General features: G+C 44.6%; 1 protein-coding gene across 1 annotated transcript in view; it reads left to right on the plus strand.

Moving 5' to 3' along the window:
* LOC115021579 (gamma-aminobutyric acid type B receptor subunit 2-like) overlaps positions 1–15000 on the plus strand; it is a 24676-nt gene that overhangs the window by 2510 nt on the left and 7166 nt on the right. The window contains exons 2-12 of the mRNA XM_029452098.1: positions 3502–3639; positions 3839–4009; positions 4318–4419; positions 4714–4779; positions 8926–9114; positions 10001–10240; positions 10312–10372; positions 10851–10931; positions 12271–12421; positions 14530–14644; positions 14981–15000. The exon at positions 14981–15000 is cut by the window's right edge and continues 79 nt beyond it. Of these exons, the coding sequence (XP_029307958.1) occupies positions 3502–3639; positions 3839–4009; positions 4318–4419; positions 4714–4779; positions 8926–9114; positions 10001–10240; positions 10312–10372; positions 10851–10931; positions 12271–12421; positions 14530–14644; positions 14981–15000 (1334 nt within the window). The remainder of the gene's footprint in view (positions 1–3501; positions 3640–3838; positions 4010–4317; positions 4420–4713; positions 4780–8925; positions 9115–10000; positions 10241–10311; positions 10373–10850; positions 10932–12270; positions 12422–14529; positions 14645–14980) is intronic.

Genomic DNA, 15000 nt, shown 5'->3' on the forward strand with positions numbered 1-15000 from the left:
GCACACGCACAGCACACACCGCACACACACACACGCACAGCAGCACACGCACAAGCACACGCACACACACACGCGCACACAACACACAGCAGCCCACAGCGCCCGGCACAACCACACACACGCACACACACACGCGCACACAACACACGCACCACACAACACGCACACACACCGACGCACACACCACACGCAGCACACACCCACACGCGCAACACGCACACACACACGCACCACACAGGACACACACACGACACAACAACGCACACACACACACGCGCACACACACACACGCACGCACACACCACGCACCAAAAACACTGCTCACACACACACACACACACACACCGCACACACCACACACACAAAAACACACACACACACAAACGCACACACACACGCACACACACACGCGCACACACAAACATCACGCACACGCGAACACACACGCACAAACAAACGCCCACAACACACACACGCACACACACGCACACGACATCACACACGCACACACACAACCACACACACACGCACACACAACAAACACACGCACACACGACACGCACACACACACGCACACAACGCACACAACACGCACACACGCAACAAACCACACAACAACACACACACGCGCACACAGCACACGGCCACACACACACGCACAAAACACACGCACACAGCGCACCACAACACCAACACACACCCTACAGCACACGCACCACCGCCACACGCACACACACGCACACGCACGACAACACACGCACACACACACAGCACATACGGCACACACACACACGCACACACACACACCACACGCGCACACACACACACACCACGCCACCACACCACACACGCAAACACACGGCACAAACACACCTGCACACACGACACACACTCACACTCACACTCACACTTCCAAACACACTCACAAACACACTCACACACTCACAAACACACACACACACTCCCACTCACACTCACACTTCCAAACACACTCACAAACACACTCACACACACTCACAAACACACTCACACACTCACAAACACACTCACACTCACAAACACACACACACTCACATACACTCACGAACACACTCACGAACACACTCACGAACACACTCACATAACACCACCACAAAACACACCACACACCACACACACCACACACACTACACTCACAAAACACACGCACCACACACTACGCACACCACACGCACACCACACGGACACGCACAAACACACATCAACACCACACCACACACGCCAGCACAACAAACACACGCACACGGCACAAAACACACGCACAACACACGCAAAAAGACAAACGCACCACACCACCAAATACACCACGCACACACACACACACGACACACGCCACACACACACAACACACCACACAAACGCACAAAAACACGCAACAAACACCGCACAACACAAACACGCCCAAAGACCAACACACGCACACGCACACGCACACCCACCACACTACCCACACACCACACACACACGCACACCACACAACAACGCACCACGACAAACACAACACACGCACAAAACACACGCACACACCCACAGCACACAACGCACAAGACACACACGAACACACGCACAAACACACTGCACAAACACAACACCAGCACACGCACAAACCCACACGCACACGCACACACACACAAAGCACACGCACAACACGACACGCACACAAACACACGCACACGCACGAAAGCCACCACGCACAAACACACGAAACACGCAACAAAGCATCACACCACACGCACACGCACAAAAACACACGAACACACAAACACACGCACAACACACGCACCACACAACACACCGCACACAAAACACGCACACGCACACAGGACACACAGCACAAACACACGCACACGCACAAAACACACGCACACGCACAAACAAAACACACAAACACACGCACACGCACACGCACAAACACACGCACAAAACATCGAAATCACGCACAAAACACACGCACTACGCACACTGCAAAACACCAAGCACAAATCACACACAAAAACACACACGCACACGCACACATCACACGCACACAAAACGAACAAAACATCTACCACGCACAAGCACACACACAACCACAAAACCACACACACAGCACACCCACACACAGAAACGCACAGACACACGCACAAACTACGACACGCACAAACCACCACGCAAACGCACATAACCACACGCACAAACACGACGCACAAACACGCACAAAGACAAACACAAGCACACTCCACAAAAACCCACTGACCACGCACACACCAACACACACACACACGCACATGCACACAACACACCACACACCACACACACACACACGCACACGCACACAAGCACAAGCATCAATACAACCACGAGCACAAAACACACCACACCACGCACACGCACACCACACCACCTCACAAAACACACTCACAAGGACAAACTTCACACTTGCAAAAACACACGCACAAAACACAGCACACACCCACACGCACACGCACAAACACACGCACAAACACACGCACAAACCACGCACAAGACAAACACACGCACACGCACAAACCCACGCACACACCCACACACACACACACACACGCACACGCACAAAACCACACGCACACACACCCACACGCACACACACGCACAACACACACACACCACACACAGGCACACGCACAAACACACGCACACGCACAAAACACACGCACACGCACAAACCACACGCACAAACACACGCCACACAGGCACACGCACAAACACACGCACACGCCACCAACACACGCACAAAACACACACAAAAACACACACGCCCACCCACACTGTCACACCGCACAACACACGCACAAAGACAAACACAAGCACACGCACAAACCCACGCACAAACACACACAAAAACACACACGCACACACACACGCACACACACACTCACACGCACAAACACACGCACAACACACGCACACACACACACGCACACACACACAGACACGCACAAAACACACGCACAAACACACACGCACTACACACACGCACCACGCACAAACACACACACACTCACACCCACACACATACACTCACAAACACACTCACAAACAAACACTCACACCCACACTCACACTCACAAACACACTCACAAACACACTCACAAATACAAAACACACTCACACACCACCCACACACACTCACAAACACACTCACACACCCACACTCACACACCCACACTCACACACACTCACACTCACACACTCACACTCACAAACCCACTCACACTCACACTCACACTACACACACACACTCACACTCACAAACACACTCACACTCACAAACACAACACATTTCATCTCGTTAGAAATGTACAGGTTATTTTATTGTTCTGTCACAGATGTGTGTATGCGCGCATGTGTTTGTGTGTGTGTGTGTGTGTGTGTGTGTCTGTGTGTGTCTGTGTTGTGCGTTGCCTCCTGATGAGTGCTGTCAGTGTGTCATGTGTTCATCAGTGTGATGCTGCTGAGTCACTCAAAGTTCTGTTTGACGCCATGTGGGCGGGACCGAAGTACCTGCTGCTGCTGGGGGGCGTCTGTCCGTCAGTGACGGCGCTCATCGCGCGCGCTCTGCCCTCGCTGCACCTGCTGCAGGTACAACATGAAGACTTACTGTTTTACTCTTATGTGTAACTAATAGATGTTTAAATATGCAAACGAGGCATTATGTAATGTGACTGTTGGAGATCTTAGCAGAACTCCACACACGATATTGCTCAGCAGATATTCCAGCTCACTCCAGACTCACCTGTAAAGGTAACTCTCCTCTGCTTAATTTCCTCCGATATCTCAGGTGTCCTTTGCGGCCTCGTCCCCCGGCCTGTCCAACAGGAAGTGGTTCGGGAACCTGTTCAGCACGGTGCCGTCGGACCGGGCTGTGAACCAGGCGGCCGTGAAGCTGCTGCAGCGCTACAGGTGGAGAAGGGTCGGTGTCCTCACACAGGACGGAGCTCGACTCTCTGAGGTGAAGCAGGATCCATCTTGTTCTTGTTTAGCTTCTTTACGTGCACAGAGCCTGGTCTCTCACACACACACACACACACACACACACACACACACACACACACACAGCACTAACTGCACTTAAAGTGTGTATAAGATTATAACCTTACTGTGATGTAAACACACACAGCTGACACTAAAGCTTTTACTGAAGAATAACAAGTTCAACCTGTGTGTGTGTGTGGGGGGGGTGTGTGTGTGTGGGTGGGGGGGGATGTGTGTGTGTGTGTGTGTGTGGGGGGGGGTGTGTGGGTGTGTGTGTGTGTGTAGATGAACAAGGATCTGATGCGACAGCTCCTGAAGGCCGATGTTCTCGTTGTTTCCACACAAAGTCTGTCTGAAGACGTCTGCAGCAGCCTGAGGAGGCTGAAGGTACAGTGGGGGTCTTATGTGAGGGGGGGTCTTATGAGGGGGTGGTCATGTGAGGCGGGTCATGTGAGGGGGTGGTCATGTGAGGGGGGGTCATGTGAGGGGGGGTCTCATGTGAGGGGGTGGTCATGTGAGGCGGGTCATGTGAGGGGGTGGTCATGTGAGGGGGGGGTCATGTGAGGGGGGTCTCATGTGAGGGGGGGTCATGTGACGGGGGGGTCATGTGAGGGGTGTCATGTGAGGGGGGTCATGTGAGGGGGGTCTCATGTCATGTCAAGCAGTCACTGTCTGTTGCAGGAGAGAGACGTTCGGATCATCATCGGACTGTTTGGAGACGATTCTGCCGCCGACGTCTTCTGCTGTGTGAGTACCATCAGAAGACGTGTGAATGCTGCAGCAGGAAGTGTCAGACTGGAGACATGAAGAGGTTCTGCTGGGGGGGGGGGGGGTTGCTCCTCTCACCTTCTCTAACATGAACATGTTGTGTGTTAAGATGTTGCAGGACGATCACAGTCTGCACATCAAAGCTTTATAATGAACTAAACTCACTTCTACCTCATGAAACATGTTGCATAATTTATAATAACAATAATAATAATGATAATAAATGAGCCGAAACTGGATTACACATCAAATCAAATCACATTTATTTGTATAGCCCAATATCACAAATTATACATTTGTCTCAGTGTGCTTTACAGACTGTACAGGTTACGACACCCTCTGTCCTTACACCCTCTGTCCTTACACCCTCTGTCCTTAGACCCTCTGTCCTCAGACCCTCTGTCCTCAGTCCCTCTGTCTTTAGACCCTCTGTCCTTAGACTCTCTGTCCTTAGACTCTCTGTCTTGAGACTCTCTGTCCTTAGACCCTCTGTCATTAGTCCCTCTGTCTTTAGACCCTCTGTCCTTAGACCCTCTGTCCTTAGACTCTCTGTCCTTAGACCCTCTGTCCTTAGACTCTCTGTCCTTAGACCCTCTGTCCTTAGACTCTCTGTCTTTAGACTCTGTCATTAGACCCTCTGTCCTTACACCCTTTGTCCTTAGACCCTCTGTCCTTAGACTCTCTGTCCTTAGACCCTCTGTCCTTAGACCCTGTCCTTAGACCCTCTGTCCTTAGACCCTCTGTCCTTAGACCCTGTTCTTAAACCCTCTGTCCTTAGACCCTCTGTCCTTAGACCCTCTGTCCTTAGACCCTCTGTCATTAGACCCTCTGTCCTTAGACCCTCGCATCGCACAAGGAAAAACTTCCTAAAAGAAACCCCATAATTAAAGAGGGAACATGGAAGAAACCTCAGGGAGAGACTGAGGAGGGATCCCTCTCCCAGGACGGACAGACGTGCAATAGATGTCGTGTGTACAGGATAAACAACATAGTACAAATACAACATTTGACAGAAATTATGTTGTGTTGAAAAAGAGAAAGTTTGGATGAATCCAGGAAAATGTCAAAAAGGCTTCCCGGTGTCCAGCAGTGTCTTAAATGTGGAGAGTGTGTCTGCCTCCCGAACACAAACTGGAAGCTGGTTCCACTGGAGAGGAGCTTGATGGCTGAAGGCTCTGGCTCCCATTGTACTCTTAGAGACTCTAGGAACCACAAGTAATCCTGCAGTCTGGGAGCGTAATGCTCTAGTTGGTTTATAAGGTACTATGAGATCTTTAAGATATGCTGGAGCCTGACCATTAATTGATTTGTAAGTCAGGAGAAGGATTTTGAATTCTATTCTGTATTTTACCGGGAGCCAGTGCAGAGCAGCTAATACAGGAGTAATATGATCCCGTTTCCTTGTTCTTGTCAATACACGTGCCGCTGCATTTTGGATCAACTGAAGAGTCTTAAGCGACTTTTTGGGACAACCTGATAACAATGAGTTGCAGTAATCCAGCCTTGAAGTAACAAATGCATGGACTAGTTTTTCTGCATCATTTTGAGACGGGATGTTATTTTTGCAATGTTACGTAGATGAAAGAAGGCAGTCCTTGAGATTTGTTTTATGTGGGAGTTAAACGACAGATCTTGATCAAAGATGACGCCAAGATTCCTTACAGTGGTGCTGGAGGCCAAATTAATGCCATCCAGAGCTTCTATGTCATTAGAAAATGCGTTTCGGAGGCGTTTAGGGCCAAGTATAATAACTTCAGTTTTGTCTGTTTAACATCAAAAAGTTGCTAGACATCCAAGTTGTTATGTCCTTAAGGCTTGAAGTTTAGCCAATTGATTGGTTTCATCTGGTTTAATTGATAGATATAATTGGGTATCATCCGCATAACAAGAAAGTTTATAGAGTGGTTCCTTATAATATTGCCCAAAGGAAGCAGATATAAGGTGAATAGAATCGGTCCAAGTACAGAACCCTGCGGAACTCCAAGACTGACTTTGGCTGTCATGGAGGATTTATCGTTAACACATACAAATTGAGATCGCTCAGATAAATAGGACTTGAACCAGCTTAGTGCGGTTCCTTTTATGCCAACACAATGTTCCAGTCTCTGCAGTAGAATGTCCTGATCAACAGTGTGGAAAGCAGCACTGAGGTCTAACAAGACAAGAACAGAGACAAGTCCTTTGTCTGATGCCAATAGAAGGTCATTGGTAACTTTCACCAGTGCCGTCTCTGTGCTATGATGAACTCTAAATCCAGATTGAAAAACCTCAAATAAACTATTATTATGTAAAAAGTCACACAACTGTTTTGCGACTGCTTTCTCGAGGATCTTAGCGAGAAAGGGAAGGTTAGATATCGGCCTATAGTTGGCTGAAACCTCTGGATCAAGACCAGGCTTTTTAAGAAGTGGTTTTATTACAGCTACTTTAAAGGATTGTGGTACGTAGCCAGATAATAGAGACAGGTTGATCATATTTAATAACGAGGTGTTAATTAAGGGTAAAACTTCTTTAAACAGTTTAGTTGAATCGGGTCTAAAAGACAGGTTGATGCTTAGACGATGAGATTGTTGAAGTTAGTTGGTTAAGGTTGATTGGAGTAAAACAGTCTAGATATATTTCAGGAGTTACAGATGTTTTTAAGGTTCTGGAGGTTGAAGTTAAGTCGTTACTGATTGAGGTCAGGAGGAGATTAATTTAGTCTCTAATAATTATAATTTTATCGTTAAAGAAGCTCATGAAGTCGTCACTACTGAGAGATATAGGAACAGAAGGCTCTGTAGAGCTGTGGCTCTGTCAGCCTCAGTGCTGAACAGAAACCTGGGGTTGTTCTTATGTTCTTCTATTAATGAAGAGTAATAAGCTGCTCTGCATTACGGAGAGCCTTCTTATACGCTTTAACATTATCTAACCAGACTAAACCATTCTTACACTTTAGTGGAACGACATTTACTTTCAAGATCTCTCCACTTTTGTTTTAGTTTGAGGATTTGTAAATGAAGCCGGAGCTTTCTTTTTCTGTTTTATGATCTTCTTCTTTAGAGGAGCGACAGAGTCGAGTGTTATTCCCAGTGAGGCTGCAGTGCTATCAACAAGATGATTAATTTGGGAGGGACTAAAGTTAGCATTGGAGTCCTCTGTTATATTGATATTGAGTCCTGGTATTGAATCAAGTGCTGATGGAATCACTTCCTTAAATTTAGTCACAGCACTTTCAGATAGACATCGAGCGTAGGATGTTTTGCCTGCTGGCTTGTAGTCCAGTAACAGGACTTCAGAAGTTATTAAAATGTTCTGATAATAGAGGATTATGTGGACACACTGATAAACTTTCAGTTTCAACACCATATCCCAGAACAAGGTCCAGAGTTTAAACAGTGAGTTGTTCATGTACATTTTGAGTGAACCAGTGAATCTCATATTGAGATAAATGCATTATTAAGGCTCACTATCAACATCCACATGAATATTAAAGTCACCTACAATAATTACTTTATCTGTTGGAAGGACTAAACTTGATAGAAACTCTGAGAGTTCAGACAGAACTTCAGAATACGGACCAGAAGGGCGGTACACAGTAACTAATATAACTGGCTTTATTGTTTCCATGTTGGGTTTGAGAGCGTAAGAACAGAAGAGTTATATTTTAGTTCAGGTCTAGGATTGATCAAGAGGTTTGAGTCAAATATGGCCGCAACTCCACCTCCTGTAGTGGATTACAGATGTAGTGGATTACAGATGTAGTGGATTACAGATGTAGTGTATTACAGATGTAGTGGATTACACATGTAGTGGATTACAGATGTAGTGGATTACACATGTAGTGGATTACAGATGTAGTGGATTACACATGTAGTGGATTACACATGTAGTGGATTACAGATGTAGTGGATTACAGATGTAGTGGATTACACATGTAGTGTATTACAGATGTAGTGGATTACACATGTAGTGGATTACACATGTAGTGGATTACACATGTAGTGGATTACACATGTAGTGGATTACAGATGTAGTGGATTACACATGTAGTGGATTACAGATGTAGTGGATTACACATGTTGTGGATTACAGATGTAGTGGATTAGGATGATCAGAAGTGTTGACAGACGTCTCTCTGCTCAGGCCCACAAGCTCCACATGTTCGGGGCTCACTACCAGTGGCTGCTTGTAGCCGGAGGAGCGTCCGGGTGGAGGTCAGGGGGGCGGGCGTCCGGCTGCCCGGCCGATGGTCTGCTGACGGCTGCGGACGGATCCATCCGGCTGCAGAGGAGAGAGCTCAGCGGCACGGACGCAGCCGGAGTCTCCGGACGGGTCAGAACCTCCGAGTTTAGCTTCACAATGACTTTAATGTTTGTGTTCAGATATCTCTCTGCAGTAATACTGTAATGTAGAAACACCTTGCACCTTTATGTGTACTTATACTTATTAAAGTCTGAGTACCTAAAAGTACTCAGAATCCTAAATATTATAATTATTCATGCGTAAATGTGTTCATCGCTTTCTTTTGTATTAAGAATCTGATTCTGCAAAGTAGCCAGAGTTACATTTATTAAAAAGTATAAAGTAGCAGGAAATGTAAAAACTCAAGTTTGTACTTCAGGAAAAGGTTTGTGAGATTTTAAGACTAAATGTGAAGTTTATGCAGAAAATTAAATAAAGTTTAAATATAGTTAAATAAAAGTAATGTCGTGTTCTCTGGCAGAATATTATAAATATATCTTTATATATTATTTAAATAAATCAACTAAATATACTTTTCTTCAGTTTAGTATGAGGCTCCTTTTAAATCATTTTAATTAAATGGTTTTATATACAAAATAAAAGTCTTACCTCAAAGTTTTCTAGAGCTGTCAGTCACAGCTCACAGATAATAATGATAATAATAATAATAATAATAATAATAATAATAATAATAATAATAATAATAATAACAATAACAATAATAATGACAATAATAATAATAATGATAATAATGATGATAATGATGATAATAATAATAATAATAATAATAATAATAATAATAATAATAATAATCATTATAATAATAATAATAATAATAATAATAATAATAATAATAATGATAATAATAATAATAATAATAATGATGATAATAATAATGATAATAATAATAATAACCATTATAATAATGATAATAATAATAATAATGATAATAATAATGATAATAATGATAATTCAGACTCCTCAGGACTACCTGCACTCCTACCTCACACAGCTGAGCCAGGAAGGGTCAAAGGTCAGCCCCCTCCACGCCTTCGCCTACGATGCCGTGTGGGTCGCAGCCCGAGCTCTGAGTCAGGCGATGGAGGCCGTGAAGCACCGGGAGAAGTACGGCAGCCCGAGGAACGTGAGCACCGGCGAGGAGGCTCAGAGGACGCTGCTGAATGCCGTGAAGCAGACGCAGTTTGAAGGAGTCACAGTGAGCGCCGCCGCACACCAAACACAGCAGCTGCTTGTTATCCTTTCTGATTTCTATCCGTTGTGTTTCAGGGTCCAGTTTTCTTTCGAAACGGGGAGAGGATGACGTCCATCGAGCTGGTGCAGGTTCAAGGTGAGTCCCCTGTGAAGTCATTTAAAGGTATAATACGTAACATTTCTGCTTTAAAATGTGTAAAAACAGTTGTGTTCTTACATTATCCCAAATGTTTCAGAGAAATGTGTCATTTTCATGAAGCTAACAGTGCGTTTAATACGAGGGCCGTAGCAGGAAATATATTTAATAACATTTTAAATTATGGAGCCGAGGGAGGGAGGGGGGGAATGTTCCAGGGGAAAGAAATCAGAATTTACATAATTAAAGTCGTACATTCACGAGAAACAAGTCAGATAAATTGCGTTTTTTATGGTCAAAGAAACACAAGTTTACCACTTTATTCTCAGAGAATATCCACATCTTATGAAACTATGAAATAATACTCACAGTTATTTAGTTTACACTGAAATATGACATGCTGTTTTTCTTTATGTCTGCTTAAATTATGAGTCCATGACTCTCTGGATGGTTTCTGATGTTTATGTGTCGTCTGCAGGCAGCGGTGACGTGTTGGTGGGAGACTTCAGTACCTCCACCCAGCAGCTGCGACTGATGAACCACCTGCTGAAGTTTAAAGGTAAATCACTGAACGTATCACAGACCATAACAATTAAAACAGTAACGTGACCCTATTCACCTGTAGTGTGTACAACATGTATGACTCTGTTCACCTGTAGTGTGTACAACATGTATGACTCTGTTCACCTGTAGTGTGTACAACATGTATGACTCTGTTCACCTGTAGTGTGTACAACATGTATGACTCTGTTCACCTGTAGTGTGTACAACATGTATGACTCTGTTCACCTGTAGTGTGTACAACATGTATGACTCTGTTCACCTGTAGTGTGTACAACATGTATGACCCTGTTCACCTGTAGTGTGTACAACATGTATGACTCTGTTCACCTGTAGTGTGTACAACATGTATGACTCTGTTCACCTGTAGTGTGTACAACATGTATGTATGACTCTGTTCACCTGTAGTGTGTACAACATGTATGACTCTGTTCACCTGTAGTGTGTACAACATGTATGACTCTGTTCACCTGTAGTGTGTACAACATGTATGACTCTGTTCACCTGTAGTGTGTACAACATGTATGACTCTGTTCACCTGTAGTGTGTACAACATGTATGACCCTGTTCACCTGTAGTGTGTACAACATGTATGACTCTGTTCACCTGTAGTGTGTACAACATGTATGACCCTGTTCACCTGTAGTGTGTACAACATGTATGACTCTGTTCACCTGTAGTGTGTACAACATGTATGACTCTGTTCACCTGTAGTGTGTACAACATGTATGACCCTGTTCACCTGTAGTGTGTACAACATGTATGACTCTGTTCACCTGTAGTGTGTACAACATGTATGACCCTGTTCACCTGTAGTGTGTACAACATGTATGACCCTGTTCACCTGTAGTGTGTACAACATGTATGACCCTGTTCACCTGTAGTGTGTACAACATGTATGACCCTGTTCACCTGTAGTGTGTACAACATGTATGACCCTGTTCACCTGTAGTGTGTACAACATGTATGACCCTGTTCACCTGTAGTGTGTACAACATGTATGACTCTGTTCACCTGTAGTGTGTACAACATGTATGACCCTGTTCACCTGTAGTGTGTACAACATGTATGAATGTTACATATCTTTAAAGGAGCTTTTCTCTAAAGGAGCTTTTTCTCACACTCTTCAGCAGAAGTCTCCACTTCAGTAGCACTTACATACACCAAACTTTCCACTTTCATTCCTCTCTATATTCTGAAGCTTTGTGCAGAGGGCTTTGTTCACATGTCACTCACAGCTCATGTTATACACGCTACACTAACTACATGCAGGAACATACAACACACTTGAAGAGGATCGTAGTTATTTATTAAATTCTAAAGTTTTGGTGTTGCAGGTGCAGCAGCAGCCAGAGACCAGACGCTGGTGCTGGAGCAGCGTCTCCACGTCGGCCTGCTGCAGTTCAGCATTGTGTGCTCAGCTGCAGCCGTGACTATCGTCATCACACTGAGCATCCTCCTATTCAGCCTCATCCACCGCAAACACTGGTACAACCTCTGCATCAAGAACCCCCTCCTTAATGTTCTGCACCTTTTAAACTGTGATGGGTCTAGTTTCAGGGTCTAGTTTCTGGGACTAGTTTCTGGGACTAGTTTCAGGGACTAGTTTCTGGAACTAGTTTCAGGGTCTAGTTTCTGGGTCTAGTTTCTGGATCTAGTTTCTGGGACTAGTTTCTGGGACTAGTTTCTGGGTCTAGTTTCTGGGACTAGTTTCAGGGTCTAGTTTCTGGGTCTAGTTTCTGGATCTAGTTTCTGGGACTAGTTTCTGGGACTAGTTTCTGGGTCTAGTTTCTGGGACTAGTTTCAGGGTCTAGTTTCTGGGTGTAGTTTCTGGAACTAGTTTCTTGGACTAGTTTCTGGGTCTAGTTTCAGGGGCTATTTTCTGGGACAAGTTTCTAGGTCAAGTTTCTGGGACTAGTTTCTGGGTCTAGTTTTTGTAATTAGGTTCTGTGTCTAGTTTTTGTAATTAGGTTCTGTGACTAGTTTTTGGAGTTAGGTTCTGGGACTAGTTTCAGGGTCTATTTTCTGGGACTAGTTTCTGGGACTAGTTTCTGGGTCTAGTTTCTGGGACTAGTTTCTGGGACTAGTTTCTGGGACTAGTTTCTGGATCTAGTTTCTGGGTCTAGTTTCTGGGTCTATTTTCTGGGACTAGTTTCAGGGTCTAGTTTCTGGGTCTATTTTCTGGGACTAGTTTCAGGGTCTAGTTTCAGGGTCTAGTTTCTGGGTCTAGTTTCTGGGACTAGTTTCTGGGACTAGTTTCTGGATCTAGTTTCTGTGTCTAGTTTCTGGGACTAGTTTCAGGGTCTAGTTTCTGGATCTAGTTTCTGGGACTAGTTTTTGGAATTAAGTTCTGTGACTAGTTTTTGGAACTAGTTTCTGGGACTAGGTTCTGGGACTAGTTTTTGGGACTAGTTTCTGGGACTAGTTTCAGGGTCTAGTTTCAGGGTCTAGTTTCTGGGTCTAGTTTCTGGGACTAGTTTCTGGGACTAGTTTCTGGATCTAGTTTCTGGGTCTAGTTTCAGGGACTAGTTTCTGGGACTAGTTTCAGGGTCTAGTTTCTGGATCTAGTTTCTGGGACTAGTTTTTGGAATTAAGTTCTGTGACTAGTTTTTGGAACTAGTTTCTGGGACTAGGTTCTGGGACTAGTTTTTGGGACTAGTTTCAGGGTCTAGTTTCTGGATCTAGTTTCTGGGACTAGTTTTTGGAATTAAGTTCTGTGACTAGTTTTTGGAACTAGTTTCTGGGACTAGGTTCTGGGACTAGTTTTTGGGACTAGTTTCTGGGACTAGTTTCTGGGACTAGTTTCTGGGATCAGGTTTTGGGCTCCTCTCTGCAGTTGTCTGTCTGAGCTCCACCATTACGTTCTCTGTCCTGCAGACAGATTTGCAGCTGATCCCAATTAGAGTATTTGAAAACGTAGTGACGGGTTTGGAGGCTAATTCAGTTTGAAGGTTTGCCTCTTTATCCGTTTCTGTCGGCTGTGTTTGTTTTCTGTGTTTTCTGTTTGTGTGCATGTTGCTTCTAACGGTTCAGTGAGTTCATAGTGCACATTGGTTTTATGTGTTTTAACGTTAGTTTGAAGCTGTTTGACACTCTGTGTTGCTGCTGCCTTTTTTATCTTAATGAAACAACTGGTTAGGTAAACATTTGATGGTTAATATAAACATGTTACAGTATGTTTCAGGGTCTAGTTTCTGGGTCTAGTTTCTGGGTCTTGTTTTTGGGACTAGTTTCAGGGTCTAGTTTCTAGGATCAGTTTCTGGGACTAGTTTCAGTGTATAGTTTCTGGGTCTAGTTTCTGGGAACAGGTGACTCTCACAGAGGTTAAGAAGTACTGCAGTACTACAATAAGTATTCAGATACACTACTGAAGTATCAGCAGTAAAAGTAAATAGAAATACTCAAGTACAAGTATGTCAAAATTGTTACTTAAGTACTTATGATGAATGTAGTTACTTTCCAGCTGTCCAACAAGCTAGATGGAGTCAAAGTGTCAACAGAGTGATGTTGTTTCTCAAGTGTGTGTGTGTGTGTGTGTGTGTGTGTGTGTGTGTGTGTGTGTGTGTGTGTGTGTGTGTGTGTGTGTGTGTGTGCAGTGAACCCCAGGATGAGCTGCTGCTGCTGGGTCTGCTGCTCTCCTCCTCCTCGGTCCTGATCTCCGGGCTGGACGGAGCCTCGCTGTCCCTCCGCACCTTTGAGACCCTCTGCTCCGTGAGTCCATTCTAAAGAATATATAAATATATATATATACAAGCAACCAGTGGTGGGAAGTAACTAAGTACATTTGTTAGTACTGCACTTACTGCACTACAGTTTTATATTTTATGCTACTTTATATTTATACTCCACTACACAACAGAAGTACTCAGATCTTTAACTTCAGTAGAAGTAGCAGCAGTACCACAGTGACAAGTAAAAGTACCACATTGACAAGTAAAAGTACCACAGTGACAAGTAAAAGTGATCATCATATGTTTGTATCTTTGTCTCTGTCCTGTGAGAACTACGTGTCTGTAAAAAGTTTTTTGGATGTATTGTGTCCTGCAGGTGCGTCTGTGGACTCTGTC

This window comes from Cottoperca gobio, chromosome 16, assembly GCF_900634415.1.
Source record: "Cottoperca gobio chromosome 16, fCotGob3.1, whole genome shotgun sequence".
Lineage (NCBI taxonomy): Eukaryota > Metazoa > Chordata > Actinopteri > Perciformes > Bovichtidae > Cottoperca > Cottoperca gobio.